Below are 18,128 nucleotides of genomic sequence, written 5' to 3'. Positions count from 1 at the left end.
TTATCTGTATGTATTATTCACGCCTCCTACCAAGCCCCTTGTGTGCTCCTCTTTGTGCGGTATTAGGCATTAGCGGGGTATCGCCTTCAGGGGTGCACCCCATTTCCAAACGTGGGCTGGAAGGACCTTCTCGGTGACGCCTTCTGAATAATGCAATTGCACCTTTTCTTTCAGGGAAAACCCCCTCCTTTTGATGAGTTTGTGTCCCCTGGTGAAAGAAGAGCAGCAAAAGGACCTGGCAGAGGCCCTCCAAAGGGATTTCCCTGTACCCCCCAAAAGGAGGGCCATGCTCCATCCTACAAAACACTGCCGCTCATTTTTCCTGATTTTTTTAAAAATGTTTTTGCCAGCAGCTGCAGCCGACCGGTGATGGCGGGGGACGGCACTGCCGAAACACCTTCCCCACTAGCTGCCTTCTGAAAACAGCCTCACCTTTATAAGTTTAGTGCTCGGCTCTGATCATTAACAAGGCTGGTGTTGAAAATGGTGAGCGTGGCTTTTCCTCCCCAAAATGTAGTGGGTGACTGGGAGGGTTATTATAAATCAGAAACGGGGCTGGGGAAAAACACCCACTGTGGCTCTTCTGCTTGCTCTGTTTGGGGCACAGCGGTGTCCCCTCGTGATGCCCACAGTGGGGGCACGTTAAGCTTCATGGCTGGCATGGGTGAGGGAGGAGAAATTTGGGGAAATCCCTGCAGCTGCTGTGGAAAAAAAAAAATATTGCAAGATATTTTTTTTTAAGTAAGACATATCTGCTGTGTGTGGTTTTCTTTGGAGGCACCGGGCGGGATGGAGCCGTGCTCCACACAAGGAGCCGGCATGGAGCCGGTGGAGTGGGAGCTCCTCTTCCAGAGCAGCGATGCCTCCGCACCCCTGGGCTCCGCTGGGTGTCAGCCGGCTGGAGCCTCCAAGGGGGAAAAGCAAACCGGCATGGCTGTGGCCGTGTGTGGGGCCTGGGCCTTTCACCCCCCACTGGCAGAGGAGAACATTTACGGTTAGAACATTTTGGGTGCAGAGCTGCTGGTGTCTGCAGGAAGGTTTGGAGGTTGGGCAAGCTGCTGGTGCTGCTGGTGCTGCTCTGAGCTCACTTAAAGAGAGTGAAAAAAGAGAGTGCAAAAAGAACCAGGAGGTTTGGTGTTGGCCCTTACATTCCCAATATATATATATTTTTTCAAATCACACAGGCTTGGGGCCTTTGGGGGTCCATGTTTTCTCCTGGGATTTCGGAGGTCTGGGACTTTGGAGGTCCATAACTTCTCCTGGGGCTTTGGAGGTCTGGGACTTCTCCTGGGATTTGGAGTTCCATGACTTCTCCTGGGATTTTGGAGGTCTGGGACTTCTCCTGGGATTTGGAGTTCCATGACTTCTCCTGGGATTTTGGAGGTCTGGGACTTCTCCTGGGATTTGGAGTTCCATGACTTCTCCTGGGATTTTGGAGGTCTGGGACTTCTCCTGGGATTTGGAGTTCCATGACTTCTCCTGGGATTTTGGAGGTCTGGGACTTCTCCTGGGATTTTGGAGTTCCATGACTTCTCCTGGGATTTTGGAGGTCTGGGACTTCTCCTGGGATTTGGAGTTCCATGACTTCTCCTGGGATTTTGGAGGTCTGGGACTTTGGAGGTCTGGGCCTTCTCCTGGGATTTGGGGGTCCATGACTTCTGCTGGGATTCTGGAGATCGGTGATTTTGGAGTTCCATGACTTCTCCTGGGATTTTGGGGGTCTGGGATTTTGAAGGTCTGGAATTCTGGGGGTCCGTGACTTCTCCTGGGATTTTGGAGATCCGGGACTTTGGGGGTTCGTGATTTCTGCCTAGTGCGTGGGGGGGTACCTGTAGGCTATGCTCAGTGCAGAAGGAGGCAAAGGCAGCACCGCTACCCCCTCCCGCCACCGCATCGCTCCGCAGCCCTCCCGGTTTTCCAAGGATGCGGGGGACCCCCCCGCCCCCAGCCAACGAAAAAAGGTGGGGTGGGGTGGGGGGGTGCGGCGCGGGGCCGGGAAACCCGAGCCTCCCCGAGCCTCCCCGAGCCGCGGAGCCGCACGGGGAGGCGCCGGGCCCCGGTCCCCGCCCCTCGCCGCCGCCGCCGCCGCCGCTGCCGCCGCCCGCCCGCCCGCCCGCCCGCCCGGCCGGCCGGCGCTGGGAGCGCGGCGCGGGGCTCCAAGATGGCTTTGGCCGGGCTGTGCGCCCTGCTCGCCGGTTGCTGCTTGGCGGCGGGCAGCGGCCCCGCCGAGGCGGCGGCGGCGGCGGCGGCGGCGGCGGCGGAGGCGGCGGCCAAGGAGCTGGAGTGTAAGCTGAAGAGCATCACGGTGTCGGCTCTGCCCTTCCTGCGGGAGAACGACCTCAGCATCATGCACGGCCCCTCGGCCGCCGAGCCCAAGCTGCTCTTCTCCGTACGCAACGATTTCCCCGGCGAGATGGTGGTGGTGGATGACCTGGAGAATACGGAGCTGCCTTACTTCGTGCTGGGTGAGCCTCCGGGCGGGCCTGCGGGCAGAGCCGGTACGCGGAGGGGGGGGTCCCTCCCCCTCCCCTCCCGGCAGCGGGCCCCGAGCATCCCCCCGCCGCCGGGCTCCTCCCTGCGGCACCGGCGTGCGGGTACCCTGCCGCATCTCGGCCCCGGTGCCGGTTCGCCCCGCTGCAGCAGCAGCAGCAGCAGCAGCAGCAGCAGCAGCAGCAGCAATCTCGGCCCCGGTACCGGTTCGCCCTGCTGCAGCAGCAGCAGCAGCAGCAGGATCTCGGCACCGGCCGCAGCGCCGGGCTGGATGCCGTGGAGATGCTGCAGGCCTGGGGTGCCGGGTGCATCCCGAGGTTGGCATATGCGGGGCTTGTCTCCAGCTTGGTGCGTGGCCACCAGCGGTTTGTGCTGGCAGGAGGCCTGCAGCCTGCTTCCAGCGTGGCTGCCTGGAGGCGAGGGTTTCTGCTTTGTCTGCCCCCAAGCAGAGGCACTTTTCCTGTAGCCTGCTGGAAAAATACTCCAGTGCCCAGCATTTCCCATCCGACCTGGGTGTGCTGTCTCCAGGACTCCTGCCCTCAGCTTTTAGGCTTTGGCCTGCTCACGTGGTCCGGGTCGTTCCCACCTGCTCTAGCCGGGACTCTGCCCTTCACCCACCGTGTGAGACACATCCGCCCAAATCTGGTGAGCTTCTTCAGTTTTCTTCCACCAAAAAAAGCCAACAATTTGCTCCATTGTTTATGCTGGCACCAGAGCAAGGCCTCTGCCGCTTGTGCACAGGGACCCGCTTCCCTCCCCGCCACCTGGAACAAGTCGCTGAGATTTTTAATTTTTAGTGATATTTGTGCAGAATACCAGTTTCTTATCACCGCCAGCATGTAACCCCCCCCACCCAAGGCAAAAGCCACCATCGCTTTCCTAGCAGCCCCGTGGGGGCTGTGCACACCTCCTGCAAGACCTGTCCATCTGTCGCTGCTCCGGCAGCACCTTGGGTGCTCTGTGAAGTTTTTAAAATGCCACCCTCGTCTGGATGTCGGCCCAAAAATGAGGCACCGGTCCCTTGCTTTGCGTGGCCTTGCCCCTCTGTGCCACCCATGCGTGCGGGCAGAGTATAGTGGTGGCCCCAGCCTGGGTTTTTCTCCCCAGTGCTTCATCACCTCCATGGCCCCTAGACCCCTCTGTGCACAAAGAAGGCCCCGGTCCTGGGTGCTGCGTGGGCTCGAGGCAGCGCTCGCTGCTGCGTGGGCATCCCCCTTCTCCCCCGAGAAAGGCAGAGACAGGCGGGGGGCTGTTGATTCCGTAGCGGGGGGCGGGAGGGGTATGCGGGGACACACAGGGACGGTTTGCTCAAGGCCAAGGGCCGTGTGGGGAGGGGACAGCGAGCTGTGCCAACCCCAGGTCCCCCGGTCCAAGCCCTGTGCTGCGGGATGCTGCGGCGGAGGCCTGAGAGCGTTGCTGTGGCAACGGGGCGGCAGCGAGGCGGATGCAGGGGGATGCGCAGGCATGGCCGCCAGGCCCGTGCCGCCTTGACACCCCAAAGGTGACACAGGTGCTTGTCCCCTGCCCCCTCGGACCCGCTCCCAGGGAGCCGGACCTCGATGGGCCCCGGGGCCTGGGGTGCTGCTAATGGGGAATGCCTGAGTGGGGATGTGTGGTGCTGCTGGGGTGGGGGTGCCTGGGCATGGCCCCTGCTGGTACTGCGGGGATTTCCCTGAGGATTTTTCAAATCCGCGAGGTTCCAGGTGCAGGAAAGGACCCATCCGCCCTGACAACACCCCCTGCACCCAGGGTTTGCACTGATGATGCCAGGCAGATGTTTGCTTTCACCTCCTTCTGCTTATCAGCACCGGATAAATACGAGGACGGCTGGCCCCGTGTCAGAGCACCCGGACGTCCCGGCAGTGGCTGCTCTCTTCTGGGCATTACTGCCGGCACATCAGGCCCCCGAGAGCCTGTGGGTGCATGGGGCTGTGCCGGCCCCTGTCACACAGGGGTTTGGGCTGTGGGGACACAGAGGTGGTCCCAGTACAAGTCTCCTAGCTTGGGATACTAGGGCTGTGGACAGGGCTGGCAGGATGGGGCAGCTCACGGACCCCCTGTTTGCCAGGGTTTTGGCTTGGCGAGTCCTGGGAAATGCCATGTTACATCTCCTTCCCGCAGGAGAAAGGCTTGCTTTGAAGCTGGTGTGGCCACTTTGCCATGGGGGGTGGTATTATTGTTGTTGTTGTGCTGCTTTGCCACGTGTGGTTGTTGTTATTATTGTTGTTGCTATTGTTGTTGTTGTTATTATTATTATTACTATTATTGTTAGTCTGGGCACTGCTTTTGCATGGCAGAAACCCTGAAGTGCATAGAGGTCTTGCAAGACCCAGACTTGGTAACTCAGAGGCTGCATCCTCTGGAGCTGGAGAGCCTCCAGTCCAAGAAACTCATGGGGCAGAGAGCATCACTGCTGGCGCTGCGCACTCGGTGGGGATGTGGCCATGTCAGGTGGATGCGTGGAACTGGTGTTGACAGCTGTTTGTGTTTCTACAGGCCCTCGTGCATGGGCTGGAGGGTGTATTTGAGCATCCTTCTAGAAACCAGGCTTCCCGTAGTGCTGATTGCACCACCCCTGGCAAACCCCAGACCCATTAATTGTGCCCACCTTGTTGAGTTTGAATGTATAATAACATGTCAGAGTAGTGGATAATCTGCACACCCACGTCTGTGCCTCTGAGCCTGGTCTGGTTCGGTATCTCAGCTGGGGGGAGCTGGGCAGCTTCTCTTTCTCCTCTTGGTGGTTTTTGGATCCAGGGCCTGTGTAGAGGGAAGAGGTTCCCAAGGGGAGGGGACCTGCCCCACCGGTTGGCAAGGGCTTGGACCAGACCCCAGGCTGCTGCCCCCAGGCCAGGGAAGGTCTGGGTTTGGGCTGGGAGCACCATGAAGGGCAGGCGGTGCTGCACAAGTGCTCCTTGCAGTGGCGCCTTGGCTTTGCCACATGGGCTCTCGAGCAACTCTCCAGGTCTCTCCGTGTCTCAGTTTCCCTGCAAAGAGGGGGAGAGCATGTGGGGAGGTGGCTGCAGCAGGCTGGGACTGTGGCAGGGGAAGGGGCGAGGGGGAGCAGCCAGGAAAGGGTCAGGATCGGGGAGCCCAAGGGTGGCCAGGTGTCAGCCCCCTCTGGCCCTGGTTGTCCCCCTCAAAATTCCCCTAAATAATTCAAGTGCTTTCAAGCTTGGCTGGCGTTTGTGGAGACCGGCATGTGTGGTTTCCCCTGCCTTGGTGGCACCTCCATGCCATGGTGGCCGAGCTGGGCATCCCATTGATGGCACATGGGTCAAGGTTTTTCCCCCAGCTAGAGATGTGCTGGGGTCTTGGAGAGCCACATATGTTGCTTGCTAAAAATAGGGTGCTGGGGGTCTGTGTTGAACTGGGCACCCCAAAAATGGCTGTCACTTCCCAATTCTGATGAGATGCTCTGGTGACATAATCAGCTTAATGATGAATGTGGAGGTTGTGGGCATCCCCTCGCTGCTGGTGGGTGGTGTGGCAGGGACTTTGATGGATCCCCCCATGAGCCAAGCTCTTCTGGGGTTTGCCTGTGCCAGTGGGGACGATGGGGACCCGGGGGCTGTCTGCCCAACCTGGGGGCCTGGGGGTGGGGCGGTGGGAAAGTCATGCAGCAGGGGACTGGCATCCATCCCCTTCATGCATGTGCTTCTCCCCGCTGCAGGTAGCGATGAGCTGCGGCTCAGCTGGGGAGGATGCGTTTGCTTTGACTTGCCATGATCTGCTGCCCTGTGGCTTTAGCTTTATATTTGTCTTTACCCAAAAGGGTGAGGCACTGCTTGCTGCCTGCCCTGCGTGCAATATTTTTGGGACTCACTGCCCCCACCCCGAGACTTCTCAGTGCCAGAGACAGGTGTGCCGAGTGTGTTGGTGCTCAACCCTCCCAAACGTGGGGACCCCTTGGCTGCTCCCATGTTCCTCCAAAAGCAGAGGCATAGTTTTGGGGGGTATTACCCCTGGTTTATGGTGAGGGGAGGTGCTTGGGCAGGGCTTTCAGCTGCTTTGTAGCTCCCCTTGCTAATGAATGGAGCGTGTTTTAATTACGCTGGCTGCCTTCTTGTGCACGTGCTGCCTCGCTGCCTGCGTGTGCTCAGGAGCAGCTTGGCGCACGCGGTCCCCACGTGCATCGCCTTTCATGCTCGTAGCCATAAAAACCCACATGGTTTTTATATGCATGTCCTCAGAGGGACTCCGGCACCATCCCCCCATTCTGCTGCGGCGCTTTTTCCCAACTCCTGAATTTTTGGGAAGCGGTGAGGGCACGGGAGCAGGGATGGGGCTGCTTGCTGGTGTGCACTGAGCTGCCTGCATTTAAAATCACCTGGTTCCATCCTGCTTTAAATCAAGGAAACCCCCATTTGGAATGGTCAACTTTCATCTCCTTTTGTGTTTGTTGCATTAGCTGGATTTTTTCTTGAAGGGAGGCCGAGTCTCCCTGGTTGGTGGACATTAAGAAATGCTAATTGGCAGCTCAATATTCCCTGTCCGCTAACCTTCACACCCCCTTCTTTCTCGCTGCTTGGCTTGGCAGCATTCAGCCGCATTTGATATGTCATTAACTGGATTCACACTCCTGCGGGCTGCTAATTTTTTTTGGGCCCTGTCCTTTGCAGGTTATAAACCAGTGAGCGGGGTATTTATTAGCCTCCTGGCTTCCCGTGGCCCCTTGGGCTCAGCAGAGATTTGCGATGCAATTAAAAAACGCGCGAAAGATGGTGTCTTTGACTCCTTCACCCAAGTAAGGTGCTAGATATTTGAAAAGCGAAGTCTTGAAATGCAGCTTTGTGCATAAAACGGACTTGGGGAATTAGAAAGCAGAGCCAATGGGTCACACCCATACTTTCTGGGTGCCAGATAATTCAAGATCTTGAAATACTGAATGGTTTCTCATGTCCTGTTTCTTTTTTTCCCTAAGCGTGGAGGAGCTGAAGGAGCTTCTTCTGCCTTGCTGGTTTCCAGCCCAGCTGCCGTGCTCTGAAACAGGGGCAGCACAGCCCCTCGCCCCCCAACTTCTCCTGCTTCCCATCTCCCTCATGGGAGCCTTGGCAGCAGAGGATGGGAGAAGGTTCTTAACTTCAATGACTTTAATAGATTATCATAAACTCAGGCCTTAATACAAGCTGTCATGATTTCAAATTATCTTACTTTTAAATTAAATAGATTCCTTTTTAAACACAAAATCAATTCTAATTTTTTAGAGGGGTGAGATTTTTCAAAGGCACCGATGAGTTGGGCATATTTAACTGCTCTTGAATATCTCCCCGAAATATCTAATCCATTTTTCTGTTAAATCTCAGCTAAGCTCTTGGCTGTGCTCGTGGATGCTCTGGCCATGACTTCCCTGGGTTAATAACAGGATAGCATGGAGGGCCGTGGGGATGCGAGGCAGACCACTGTGGAGATGGGGGATGCTGCTAATCGGGCTGACGGGCCGCTGGCGTGCCTGCCCGCCCCAGCTCTCCTTCCAGGCTACACGGGGAAGCGGTGAGATGTGACACCTGTCGGCTCTCATCTGCATCCCACGCATCTCCCTGCTGCCGTGGACTGTGCGAGGTGGTCCCCCCCCACCACCTACCCTCACCCCTGGCTCCTAAATGGCCCTGGAGGAGGGAAGCAGGAGCCGAGGGGCTGCAGAGTTGTGTTATCCCCTCCCCCCCTTTTTTTCTTCACTTCCACGTCAAGTGGGAAGAGCATCCCATTGAATTTTGGTTGGGGGTTGCTTGGCCCTGCTTCTCTCGCCCAGGTCTGGGCACCAGCGATGGGTCCCCAAGCTGGTGGCACACACGGTGGGTCTTTGCTCCTGGCTTGCCACAGTGGGAAAGTGGGTCTTGGGGTGTTGCGGTGCTGGTCCCCAGCTCAGCTTCATTTCCAAGGGAGGTGAGGGCACCCCAGTATCACCACTGGAGCCCCCGTTACCCATCATGTGTCCCCATCCCATGAGGCCAGGGCATGGCAGAGGGCTGCAGTGGGACTCATCCCACCGCTGGACCCACAGCATCGCTCAGGTGCGAACCTTGCACCTGGAAATAGGTGTAATGGTGAAATAATGGAGCAAATATTAAGAAATTCTTAAGTACCTAGAGAATAACTGAGTTAAATTATACCAGAGGAGCTCAATTGCCTTGCTTAGATTGATTGAATTACTAAATGAGCCTGACTAATGGAATGGAGTGGATATATCGGACTTTTACTCAAGATCCTGAAATAATTTCTCTAATAAGATTGTGAGCCATTAATTGAACTTGGCTTTGATCCTGGACACTGTCACATGCACTGAAACCCAGAGGTATGATCTATGCTCCCACGTGCCCGGCCGAGGGGGCAGCCACTGGTACCTCCGTGCTGGGAGGCTTGGAGGGCAGCCAAGGGGTTCGCCGGGGGGGGATCCCAGCCCACCCACGCCAGGACATGTGGTGGGGAAGGGACCCCGAAACAACCCGTCTCAGCAGCTCTTCTGCCCGCCGGCAAAATCCACCCTGACAGTAAGATGAGCTTAATTCCCTTCTGCTGCCAGCTGGGGTCCTAACCCCAGGTCCCGTCACCATGGGGTGCATTTGAGATGGATGCTTTGGGGTTTACATCTCCTCCAAATCCAGGGGTGCCACCTTCTTCCTGTGTCCTCCTGGAGTGGTTGCTGCTGGTGGTGGGATGTTGTCCACAGCATCCAGAGTGCTGCCGTCTGCCTGGTCTGCTGTGTGAGATGCTTGCTCAGCAACACCTGGGGGCTTGCAGAGCTTCCAGCAAAGCAGGGAGGGACCTGCCGAGGGGACGCACCCTGCCCTGGACCTGCTCTGGAGCACCTGGTGGGAGAGGACAGGCTCATCTAATAGGGTTTGGGTGCAAACCGCTGATGGACCGTGTTCCTGCCCTTGGTCTTGGCCATGCAGTGTAAACCTGACCTCTCCACATCCCTTTTCCAGCTGAAGGATGGGGCCAGAGTGGGTGAGGCGACCTGCTCAGAGCAAATGAATCACTGAGTGCTGCCCCATGCCTGGTCACATACCCTCCTCCAAGCGATGGAGCCCAGCACCAGCCTCGGCTCAGCTACGAGCAGGGGCAGCCCTTAAAACCCAACAGTCAGGGTGGAAGATGCTGCAGGAAAGTGGGCAGCATCCCTGGGAGGAGGACGAAGTCCCCCATGGCCAAAGTGGGGGTGACCAAGACTCAGGAGGGAGGCACAGGGTGCACGTCCCCATCCTTACGGACACCTTGCCCCCATGCTGTGCCCATCGCCGACCCGCCCTCTTACTGGGAGCAGAGGTTTTGGTGGCACGGTGGATGTAGAGGGCCTCTTGTACATTTTTTTCTTAACCAAAGAAAAAAAAAGAAAAAGAAATAGGGATTTCGTCTCTGGGAACCCGTTGCCACAGCAACTGCGCATCCAGCTGGCTCCAGCGGCAGCGGGGCTGGGAGGGGATCTTGCTGACCCAGAAAGCAGCGGGGGGAGCGGGCCGTGGGGCTGCTTGGCATTTCAGTGGTGGGTATCAGAGTCCGGCAGCATTCGGCAGGGCAGGCAGGGGACTGGTGCTGAGCCAAGGGGGTTGCGGAGGGCCTGGCCCCCTGTTTTGGCTGGACGTGCAGGGCAATGCTCCTGGCTCCTTTTAATCACTTGCAGCCTTAATTTCTCAGACCCCATCCTGGCAGAGGTGCTCAGGCTTGCTCCCGTTCTCGCCCTGAGACCTGTCCCAGTTTCGGGGGCTGGGCTGCCCGCATGGGCACTCCTCAAAGACCCCCAAAGCTTTGCAAGCATGTTTTACCCCCTGGAACTGGCTCTGGTCCTAGCAGTGGAGGGGACACTTGGGCAGCTGCACACCTCCCTGATCCCGCTATCTCACCTCTGCCCCTCTCCCCCCATGCTAGAGGCATTTCCTCCTGGGCCGTATCCCATTTCCTACCTTTTAATTTCATTTAATTTTATTTAATTTTATATTTTATTTTTTTTAATGGTTGCTTAGCCAGGTAAATGGAGGCTCTGAAATAATTTCTCTTGGAGTCTTGCTGCAGAGCAGTCCTTCAAATGAAGGCATTTTTGCCTGGCAGATTTAAGGCAGCATCTGGATGGCAATGGCTCTGTCATTTAAGACTGGTTGTCCTTTTACTTGCAAATTGCCAGGCCCTGGCTTCTCTGCAGCCATCCTGGCTGTGGCCGGCAGCTCACACCAAGCAGCATCACTCTGATGGCTGAGGGATTTGTCTAGATAAGGGAAGATTTTTGATTGCCAGATTCTGGCTGCCTGCTGCGGCTTAACGGGGAGAAAGTGCCTGGAAGAGAGCATCCTCCTCCTCTCCTGCGGGCCACGTTAGTATTTCTGATCCTGTGTTGCTGCCCTACAGCCAGGGGATACTTGGGATGGATGCTCACCCTGTGGTGCCGGCGCTGGGCTATTTGGGGTCTGGTTCGAGACGTGGTCTAAGCTGATCCTGCACTTCGCTTTGTTGCAGAGTCTTGTTTGGTGGTGATGGGCACAGACAGGGGGGGTGAGCCCATCCCCTCCACTGTGTCCTGTCTGCAGAGCCTGAGATCTGCTGGGGAATGGACAGGGGCTTTTTTCACCATTTGTAGTTGAAGGAGAAGTAAAGGATCCTTGAGGGACCCTCTAGCTGGTGGTGGCATGTCGGTTGCAGAAGTTTGGGGTCTGTGGCCCTGATGCAAAAGGAGACATGGTCCCTTTCCTAGCTGGCTCTGAGACATTTCAGTAATTAGGATGACTGACGAGCGTAGCACAGCAAGCAGCTATGAGGGATGCAGGAAGCTGGCTTCGCTCCCGTAGGGAGCTGATCCAGCTGAAAATTAACCTGGTGGAGGAAAGAAGTTGGAGAAGGGTTGGAGAAGGCAGCAGGAGATGTTAAGGAGACCCTGTCCATGCCCTTGCTCGGACACATTGGTTCTGCTTGGCCCGGCGAGGGCTGTGTTGCCTTGGGAGCGCTCCCTGAATTGGGTCCGCGGTCCAAGCAAAACCATTACCTGGCTGCCAGAGCCCTTTGGAATGGAGTCTGCCTGATGGGCAGGGGAAACAAGGTACAGGCAGGACCTTGGCCTTGGTTTTTGGGAGTGGCACCTCTGGTTCCTCTCTCCTGCACCCCTACCCTCCTCCCCTGCCAAAAAACCCAGCCACGATGTCACCGTCACAACACAGTGGCTGCCTGGGAAAGCAGATATTAGCAACCCTGAAATATCCCAGGGACAGGCTCTTGTGTGATGGGAGACAGTTACCATGGAAACCTCCTTCAAAAAAAAAAAAAAGAAAAAAGAAAAAAACCACGAAATTTAAAGCAGCCCTTGTAGCTCAGAGGAACTGTAGACCTTGTTATGGGTTTTGGCACCCGCCCTTTTTCTTTTATTTGTTCCAGCTAAAAGGTCCAAAAGACAAGGCAATTAATTTGAGCATCCCAGGGGGAGTGAGAGAGGGAGGGCATGGTGCTGGGAACTAGCTGCCCAGGCCGGTGGAATCCCGGTACTTCTCAGTGCCGCTGCCCCGCAGTCACCAAATACCCTCCCATAATGGGGTTTCTCCACCACGGAGAAAGAAGCAGGGTTTGGGGTTTTTTTTAGAAGAGGTGGCTTAAGGCTTAAAACCCCCCTTCCTAGCTCTGTAGGTGGAGGGTTTGGAGGGAATGTTTGTGTGACCAAAGGGTTCAGGGCGCTGCAGGAGGAGTGAGGATATGAGAAATGACTCCAGGGCACAGCTCCAGCATGGAGGCGGGCGGCTCAGCGCAGGTCAGGGCGGTTTGTCTTTACGTGTGTGGCATCAGGAGGTAGTGCCCTTTGTCCTGCCGAGAAGGGCAGTGTCACGGCAGAGAGGCTCCTGTGGGGATCAGTCAAGCTGGGCAGCTTCAGTGGGCAAGGGGAGATGCCTGGGAGAGGAGACATCGTGCTCCCAAATTTTCTTGCCAGGGTGAACTTTGCAGCCGTGGCCGCAGGGTGCCAGTGGGGCTAAGTCTGGCTCAGTGGAGACTTTAAATTGCTGTGGCTAGATCTGACTCAGCGCAGACTTTAAATTGCTGTGGTGCTCTCAGCCTGTCTGCTCCCCTAATGATGTCCTTGGTGTCCACAGCCTCTGGGAAATCTCCTGGAAATGTCAGGTTTGGACCAGAGAGTCCGTTGTGCCTCCCACCGCCCTGGGCCAGCCCTGAGCTTCTCTGGGTGCTGTTTTCCTGGTGGCAGTCATGACAGTGTGGAGCTGTTTTCCCATCCCAGAGCTGCATCTCCCCAACCTTTCCTCTATTGCTCAGCCAGAAATAACTGGGCTCTGGCATTCGCCACTTCAGGAGAGCACTGGAGAGGAGCAGCAATGAGACTCAAGAGCTGTCGCACTGCCGTGGAGCTGCTGCTGGCTTTCTTGCTGGCAAAAGGGACAAGCCAGGGAGTTTGTCTTTGCAGACATGACACATGTGGCCTGGGAATTTGAGGGGAATTAGAAATGTCTCTGCCAGCCCATGACTGGGGAGCTGCAGGGGGTCTCGTCCCAGTTTATGCCAAGGCGCAGCTTTAGCTGGGCTGGGGTATGTGTCCGAGCATCCACAAGCAAGACAGTACCTGAAACATCCTTCCAGGGAAAAATCAAATCAATTTTATTAGCTTCTCATCAGGACCTGCTTTCTTCCCAGGTGTGCAGCGCTCCTGGTGAGCTCAGACCTGGTGCGCAGAAGTAGCGCAGTCCCCTTGGTGGATGGTGGAAATGCCTGTGAGCTGGGGAGGGGAGGATATCACATGCATCGAGCCTGCTTAGTCAACCTTGGACCTGGGCTGGCTTCCACAGCTTTTTATTATCATGTTTTCCCCCTTTCTTGCTTGTCAAGTAAGGCACATCTCTGGTTAACAGCTGGAGGACTCAGCTTCAAGCTGCCCACCCTGAGCATCACCTGCCCAGTCCCCCCCAACGCCGGCCAGCACAAACTGGGGTGAAGGGGTGCCCCGCGGGCACTGGGGCTGGGGCCTGAGTGAGGGATGCAGAGGTTTGTGCATGCCTCCCTGCGGGATGATGATGGTGTGGACAGCCCGGGCTGGATCCAGCCTCCTTCTAATTAAAGCTCAGCACCGGGGAAGAAGGGCTTTTCATGTGCCGTGGGATGAAAAGCAGCATGTGTGTGAAACAGCAGCAGGAAAGCATTGGGGTGATGGAGGGAGGGGAGGAAAGGAAGGGCCGTGAGGTGGGAGGAGAGACGCAATGGCAGGAGATAGTAAATCACCGGAGAGACCACGCGAAAGCCAAGGGGCGTTGGAGGGTACTGGCAGAGCCACTCACCATGGGTGTGAGCCACGGCATCCCTGGTGGCTTCTTGAAACCACTGTGCACAAAGTCCAATAAAGCGCCCTTTGGGGCCAATCACAGCAGGAATTCATGGCTGGTTTCGCACCATGTAGCAGGATCCGTGTCCTGGGAATAGCACTGCAGGGGCCATGCCTGTGTATTCAGTGGGGTTCTGGCCAAGGAAAGGAGGAGGTGGCAGGATGGGTTGCTGAGTCCTGGTCTCAGCAACAGCCAGAGCCTGCAGGGTTAAAGCAAATAAGTGGCTGTAAATGCAGGAGTTTGCAGTTACCAGGTGCTCAGAGTCTGGCAGGGCTCTTCCCTCTCGAGATACCGAAAACACAGCTCACTTCCTTGCCTTGATTTAATTTTCTTTGCTTACAGAAATGCTGCTTATTTGTTAAAATGGGATGCTGTTTCCCTTTGGCACAGGAGGAGCAAGAGGCAGCAGCCCCTCGCTCAGAAAACCCCTGGTCACGGGGGTGCTCTCCTGGACAGGGTGACCCTTGGCACTTGGTTGGGCTGGAGCATCCTGGCTCCATCCTCTTTTTTCTGGCCATCTCAGATTTCAGCACTGGACTAAGAAAATCAGTAGATTTTCCTCCTTTTTTTCCCCCCATGTGAATGTGAGGCAACTTTCTGCCCATGGTTATGACATCGGGGTTTCCTTTTCCCTACCAATGGTGCCAGCCCTGCCTGAAAAGACAGGCAGGCAAATACAGGCAGGGCTGTACTGCTGTGTGATCGCAGGAAAGCTGATGGGTGCTGAAACTGAAGAGCGGTGTTACATAATTTGGACTGCAATGCAGAAGCACTTGCTTAATTTTTAATTATCCAATTGCCTCACATATGTAGCACTCGACCTAGGAAGCAGGGTTGGCCCGTGGTCATGTGCAAGGGGGCTTGGCTGGCAAAGATGATGGGAAAGCCTTCCCTCATGTTCCTGTCCTTCCTGGCACAGCGGGAATAAATGTGTCCCCATGGCACTGACATGCACATCAGGAGTGGGACTGAGCTGTGGCGACTGGGAAGGATGCTCTGCAGCCACCCCAAGGACCGAGGGGTGTCCCATTGAGAGGTGGGAGAAGGGATGCAATGGTGTTTGAGGTTCCTCTGGGTCACAGTGTTAGATAAATGGAAGACACCGTGGTTGCTTTGCATCCAGACTTCCTGTAGCTGCTGGTAAAAGAGCCCTGAGTGCCTCCCGGGGTGGGTTTGTTGGGATGCGGGAGAAACAGTGAAGGAGCTGTTGTAGATCTCAGCTGTGAAGCACCGTTTCTTCCCCTCCCTATTTCTCCCCCTCTTTCAAATCCCTGCTCTGCACTTTCTGTCCTTTCTACAAAGGCAGCCGCCTCAGAGCAGCTTAGGCTTCAAAGTTCCCAAAATAACAAAGGTTAAAATAAATTAAATAAAAAAAGAGTTGCTACAAGATCAAGTCAGTGCCCCACTTGCACCTGGGCTTGGAGCTTCAAAGCGGCTGCAAAGAGCCCCCTGCGGCATCCATGGTCGGGCATCTCAACGCCTGGGGTCCCATCTTCATCCTCCTGAAGTCACGGGAGATTTTGCAGTAGCCAGGATGAGACCGCAGGTAATTGCATCCATTGAAAGCAGCAGGGGGTCCTGCTGCTTTTGCCGCCCATGAGGCCAATCTGGAGAAAGTCTCTCGCGGTGATGGGCAGGTCTGTGTGGGTGAGAGGACTGTCCCCAGGGCTGTGTCCTGGCACCCACCAGCCCTGTCCCCTGGCCAGGCAGCTGGGCAAACAGCTCCTTGTGGGGAGGCTCTGTGCTCAACGTGGTGCTTTGTGCCTCTGCTGGCTCTGCTGATTTATATAGATCATCAATATGACAATTATATACACCTGCAGATTTAATTACCTCCATTTTCGTCAGGCGGCGACAGATTTATGCCTCCATTCGGTTCCTGTAAATCTGAAACAAGCTTGACTAGACCCAAAAGTCCTCCCATTGATCACTGCGCACTGGCTGGTCTCTGGCCCTCTTGACAAGCTCTTCTTTCAAGAGTGATAAATTCAAGATGCACAGTTAACTTTTTCCCCTTCTACATCTTTCTTCCTTCTTTTTTTTTTTTCTTTTTCATTCTCCCCATTTTCTTTCAAAGCCTCTCCACAAACTTGAAAATGGAGCTTGAAATTGGGTAAGAGCTCCTAAGCACTGAAGAGTTTATGACATTAGGCTGAGACAGCAGTAGCCTGTGCCTGCCTTCTTCATCCCAGTATGGGGCCACTGGTGAGGATTCGTCCTGCCCCCAAGACCAGCTTTGGTCCCTCCAGGGGAGGTAAGAGGAAGAGAAGGATCACCTCTTGATAAAACTCTTGGCCCTGCTGTTGGCAGGAGAGCAGACAGAGTTATTTCAATCCCGTTTCACCCCCTGGGAGGGCCACCTCGTCCCTCCCATGTCCCAGAAGACTGGCAGGTCCTGGCTCTCCCCCCAGGAGATGAGGAACGAGCGGTCGTGCTCGTTTCCTGTGCTGAGCATGAAAACGCCAAAATAATGTCTAATTTGCCCAACCTCTTGGCCTCGGCGCAACAAGCACTTAAACAAATTAGTCTGCAGGAGCGGGCTGAAGTTTACCCTTGAAGTGAAGTCCATGTCATCACTGTAATGCATCCTCCCCCACCCCCGCCTGTCCCACCTCCGCCGCTGCCTGACCTCGCCTGTACGATATGCTCCGATGTCTTGCTAAGTGCCTGGCAGATGGGCTGGAGTGGCTGGCCATTACCTTCCCTGCCAGCCCGCGATGGATATAAATAGCCCTTTGCCTCCCCATGAAAATCACTGGCTGGCTTGGAAAGCTGAAGGTAATCTTGGCAGGCGTCTTTGGTCTGTAGGGTCTGACGGCATGGAGGGCTGGGGTTTGGAGAGGGGGAGTTGCCAGCTGGGTGTTGATGGGCTGTCTTAATGGGAGAGAGCTGCCTTGGGGTCTCCTTCCCTCAGCAAGACAGCGCCTGGACGAGCAGAGGGTCTCAGCTGCTCCTGAAGGGACGTGTGGATGTGGGACGCGTCCTTGAAAGGTGGCCTGGGTAACACCTACCTGGCTTTGCAGCCACCCTCCATCCCCCAGACACTGGGCAGTGTGGGGGACAGCAGGTGTGTGGTCCCTTGGCATCTCCAGCCGTAGGAAGTACCTGATAATTGGGGGAAAAAATGCTAAAAATGCAGCATATATAGCATGGTCCTTTCCCTACTGCCAAGGTCTGTGCTGCAGGGATTTCTCAAGCTGGAATTTGTCTCTGGGCTGTCTGGCTCAATAGCCACTGGCAGCTCTGTCTTCCCTGAATTCGCTTCCTTTCTCAGTGCTTTCAGACTTTATGGTGGATGAAACAGAGCCTTTTGTTAGTTTTTACGTGCCTGATCCTTGCAAAGCAAGAAATAGTGAATAATCATTGCCTTTCCCACTGCTCCACTGGCTTCATGATTTTTATAGGCTTTTATCATGTCCCTGCTCAGTTGTTTGTTTTCCTTGCTGAAGAATCCTAATACAGTTGGTTTCTCCTCTCCACAAAGCCGTTTGCAACATCTCATCTTCCTTGTACCCCTCCTCCAAACCTTCCAAACTTTGCCTCCTCTGTTATGAGATGGCTGACCTGAATACCACTTGCAGGATTTGAGATCGGCTTGCTTTCACCAAAGTTGAATTTCACCTGCCCACTTCCTTGCCCACTTTCCTCCAGTACTTCGCAGCTTTAGCTTTGAGGAGACTAAATTTAGCGTTGGTGACCAACTTTGTCATTCGCCTCCTCTTCTACAGCATTTCTGAACAGCCAAGGTCCTAACAAAGATCTCTGCGGGGCTTCTTGGTAACCTCCTTTCATTGTGAAAACTAACCTCTTACTCCTCCCCCACCTGGTGGGCTTCAAGAGGACTTTCCCTCTTATCCCAACCACACTTTGGTGCTTTGGGAAACTTTGAGGGTGGATTTTGACAAGAACTCTTTGAAATGAGTCCATCAAACTGGATCACCCTTACCTACTGGCTTACAGTGTTGAGTGACCCATATTTACCCACACACCTACTGGTTCCTCTAACAAACTGTCCAGGGCAGAAGTAGAATTTACTGGTCTGTAATTTCCGTGATGGACAAGAGCTTTTTAAAGCGATTGGGGTCTCCTCTGACAAGTTTTGCTTCTCTGGTTGCTCACCCTTTCTGAGCGATGGCTGTTGTGTTAGTGGAATCCAGCAGCTGTCCTCCTCCGCTGCTTGTACGTGAGCACCATCTGGGCTGAGGGGTTCGTGCTCTCCATCTCACTGATTTTCTGGGAGGCGATTTAGCCAGGGCAGTAATTTTCCATGGCTGACTGGGAGCTTCTCCATCATTTGGGCTCTTTCTGTAGAGACCTGTGTTTCCCACTGGAAGAGGT

The 18,128-nt window shown here is 55.4% G+C and overlaps 1 protein-coding gene across 7 annotated transcripts in view; it reads left to right on the top strand.

Moving 5' to 3' along the window:
- Positions 1–2,126: 2,126 nt before the first annotated feature.
- ASTN1 (astrotactin 1) overlaps positions 2,127–18,128 on the top strand; it is a 64,264-nt gene continuing 48,262 nt past the window's right edge. For all 7 annotated transcript variants that reach the window (XM_049808518.1, XM_049808514.1, XM_049808519.1 and 4 more), the window contains exon 1: positions 2,127–2,465. In XM_049808518.1, coding sequence (XP_049664475.1) covers positions 2,162–2,465 — 304 coding nt within the window. In that variant the 5' untranslated portion in view covers positions 2,127–2,161. The remainder of the gene's footprint in view (positions 2,466–18,128) is intronic.

The sequence above is a fragment of the Accipiter gentilis genome, chromosome 8 (assembly GCF_929443795.1).
Source record: "Accipiter gentilis chromosome 8, bAccGen1.1, whole genome shotgun sequence".
NCBI lineage: Eukaryota > Metazoa > Chordata > Aves > Accipitriformes > Accipitridae > Astur > Astur gentilis.
The sequence above is the reverse complement of the archived record's forward strand: the minus strand, read 5'-3'. Positions and strand labels throughout refer to the sequence as shown.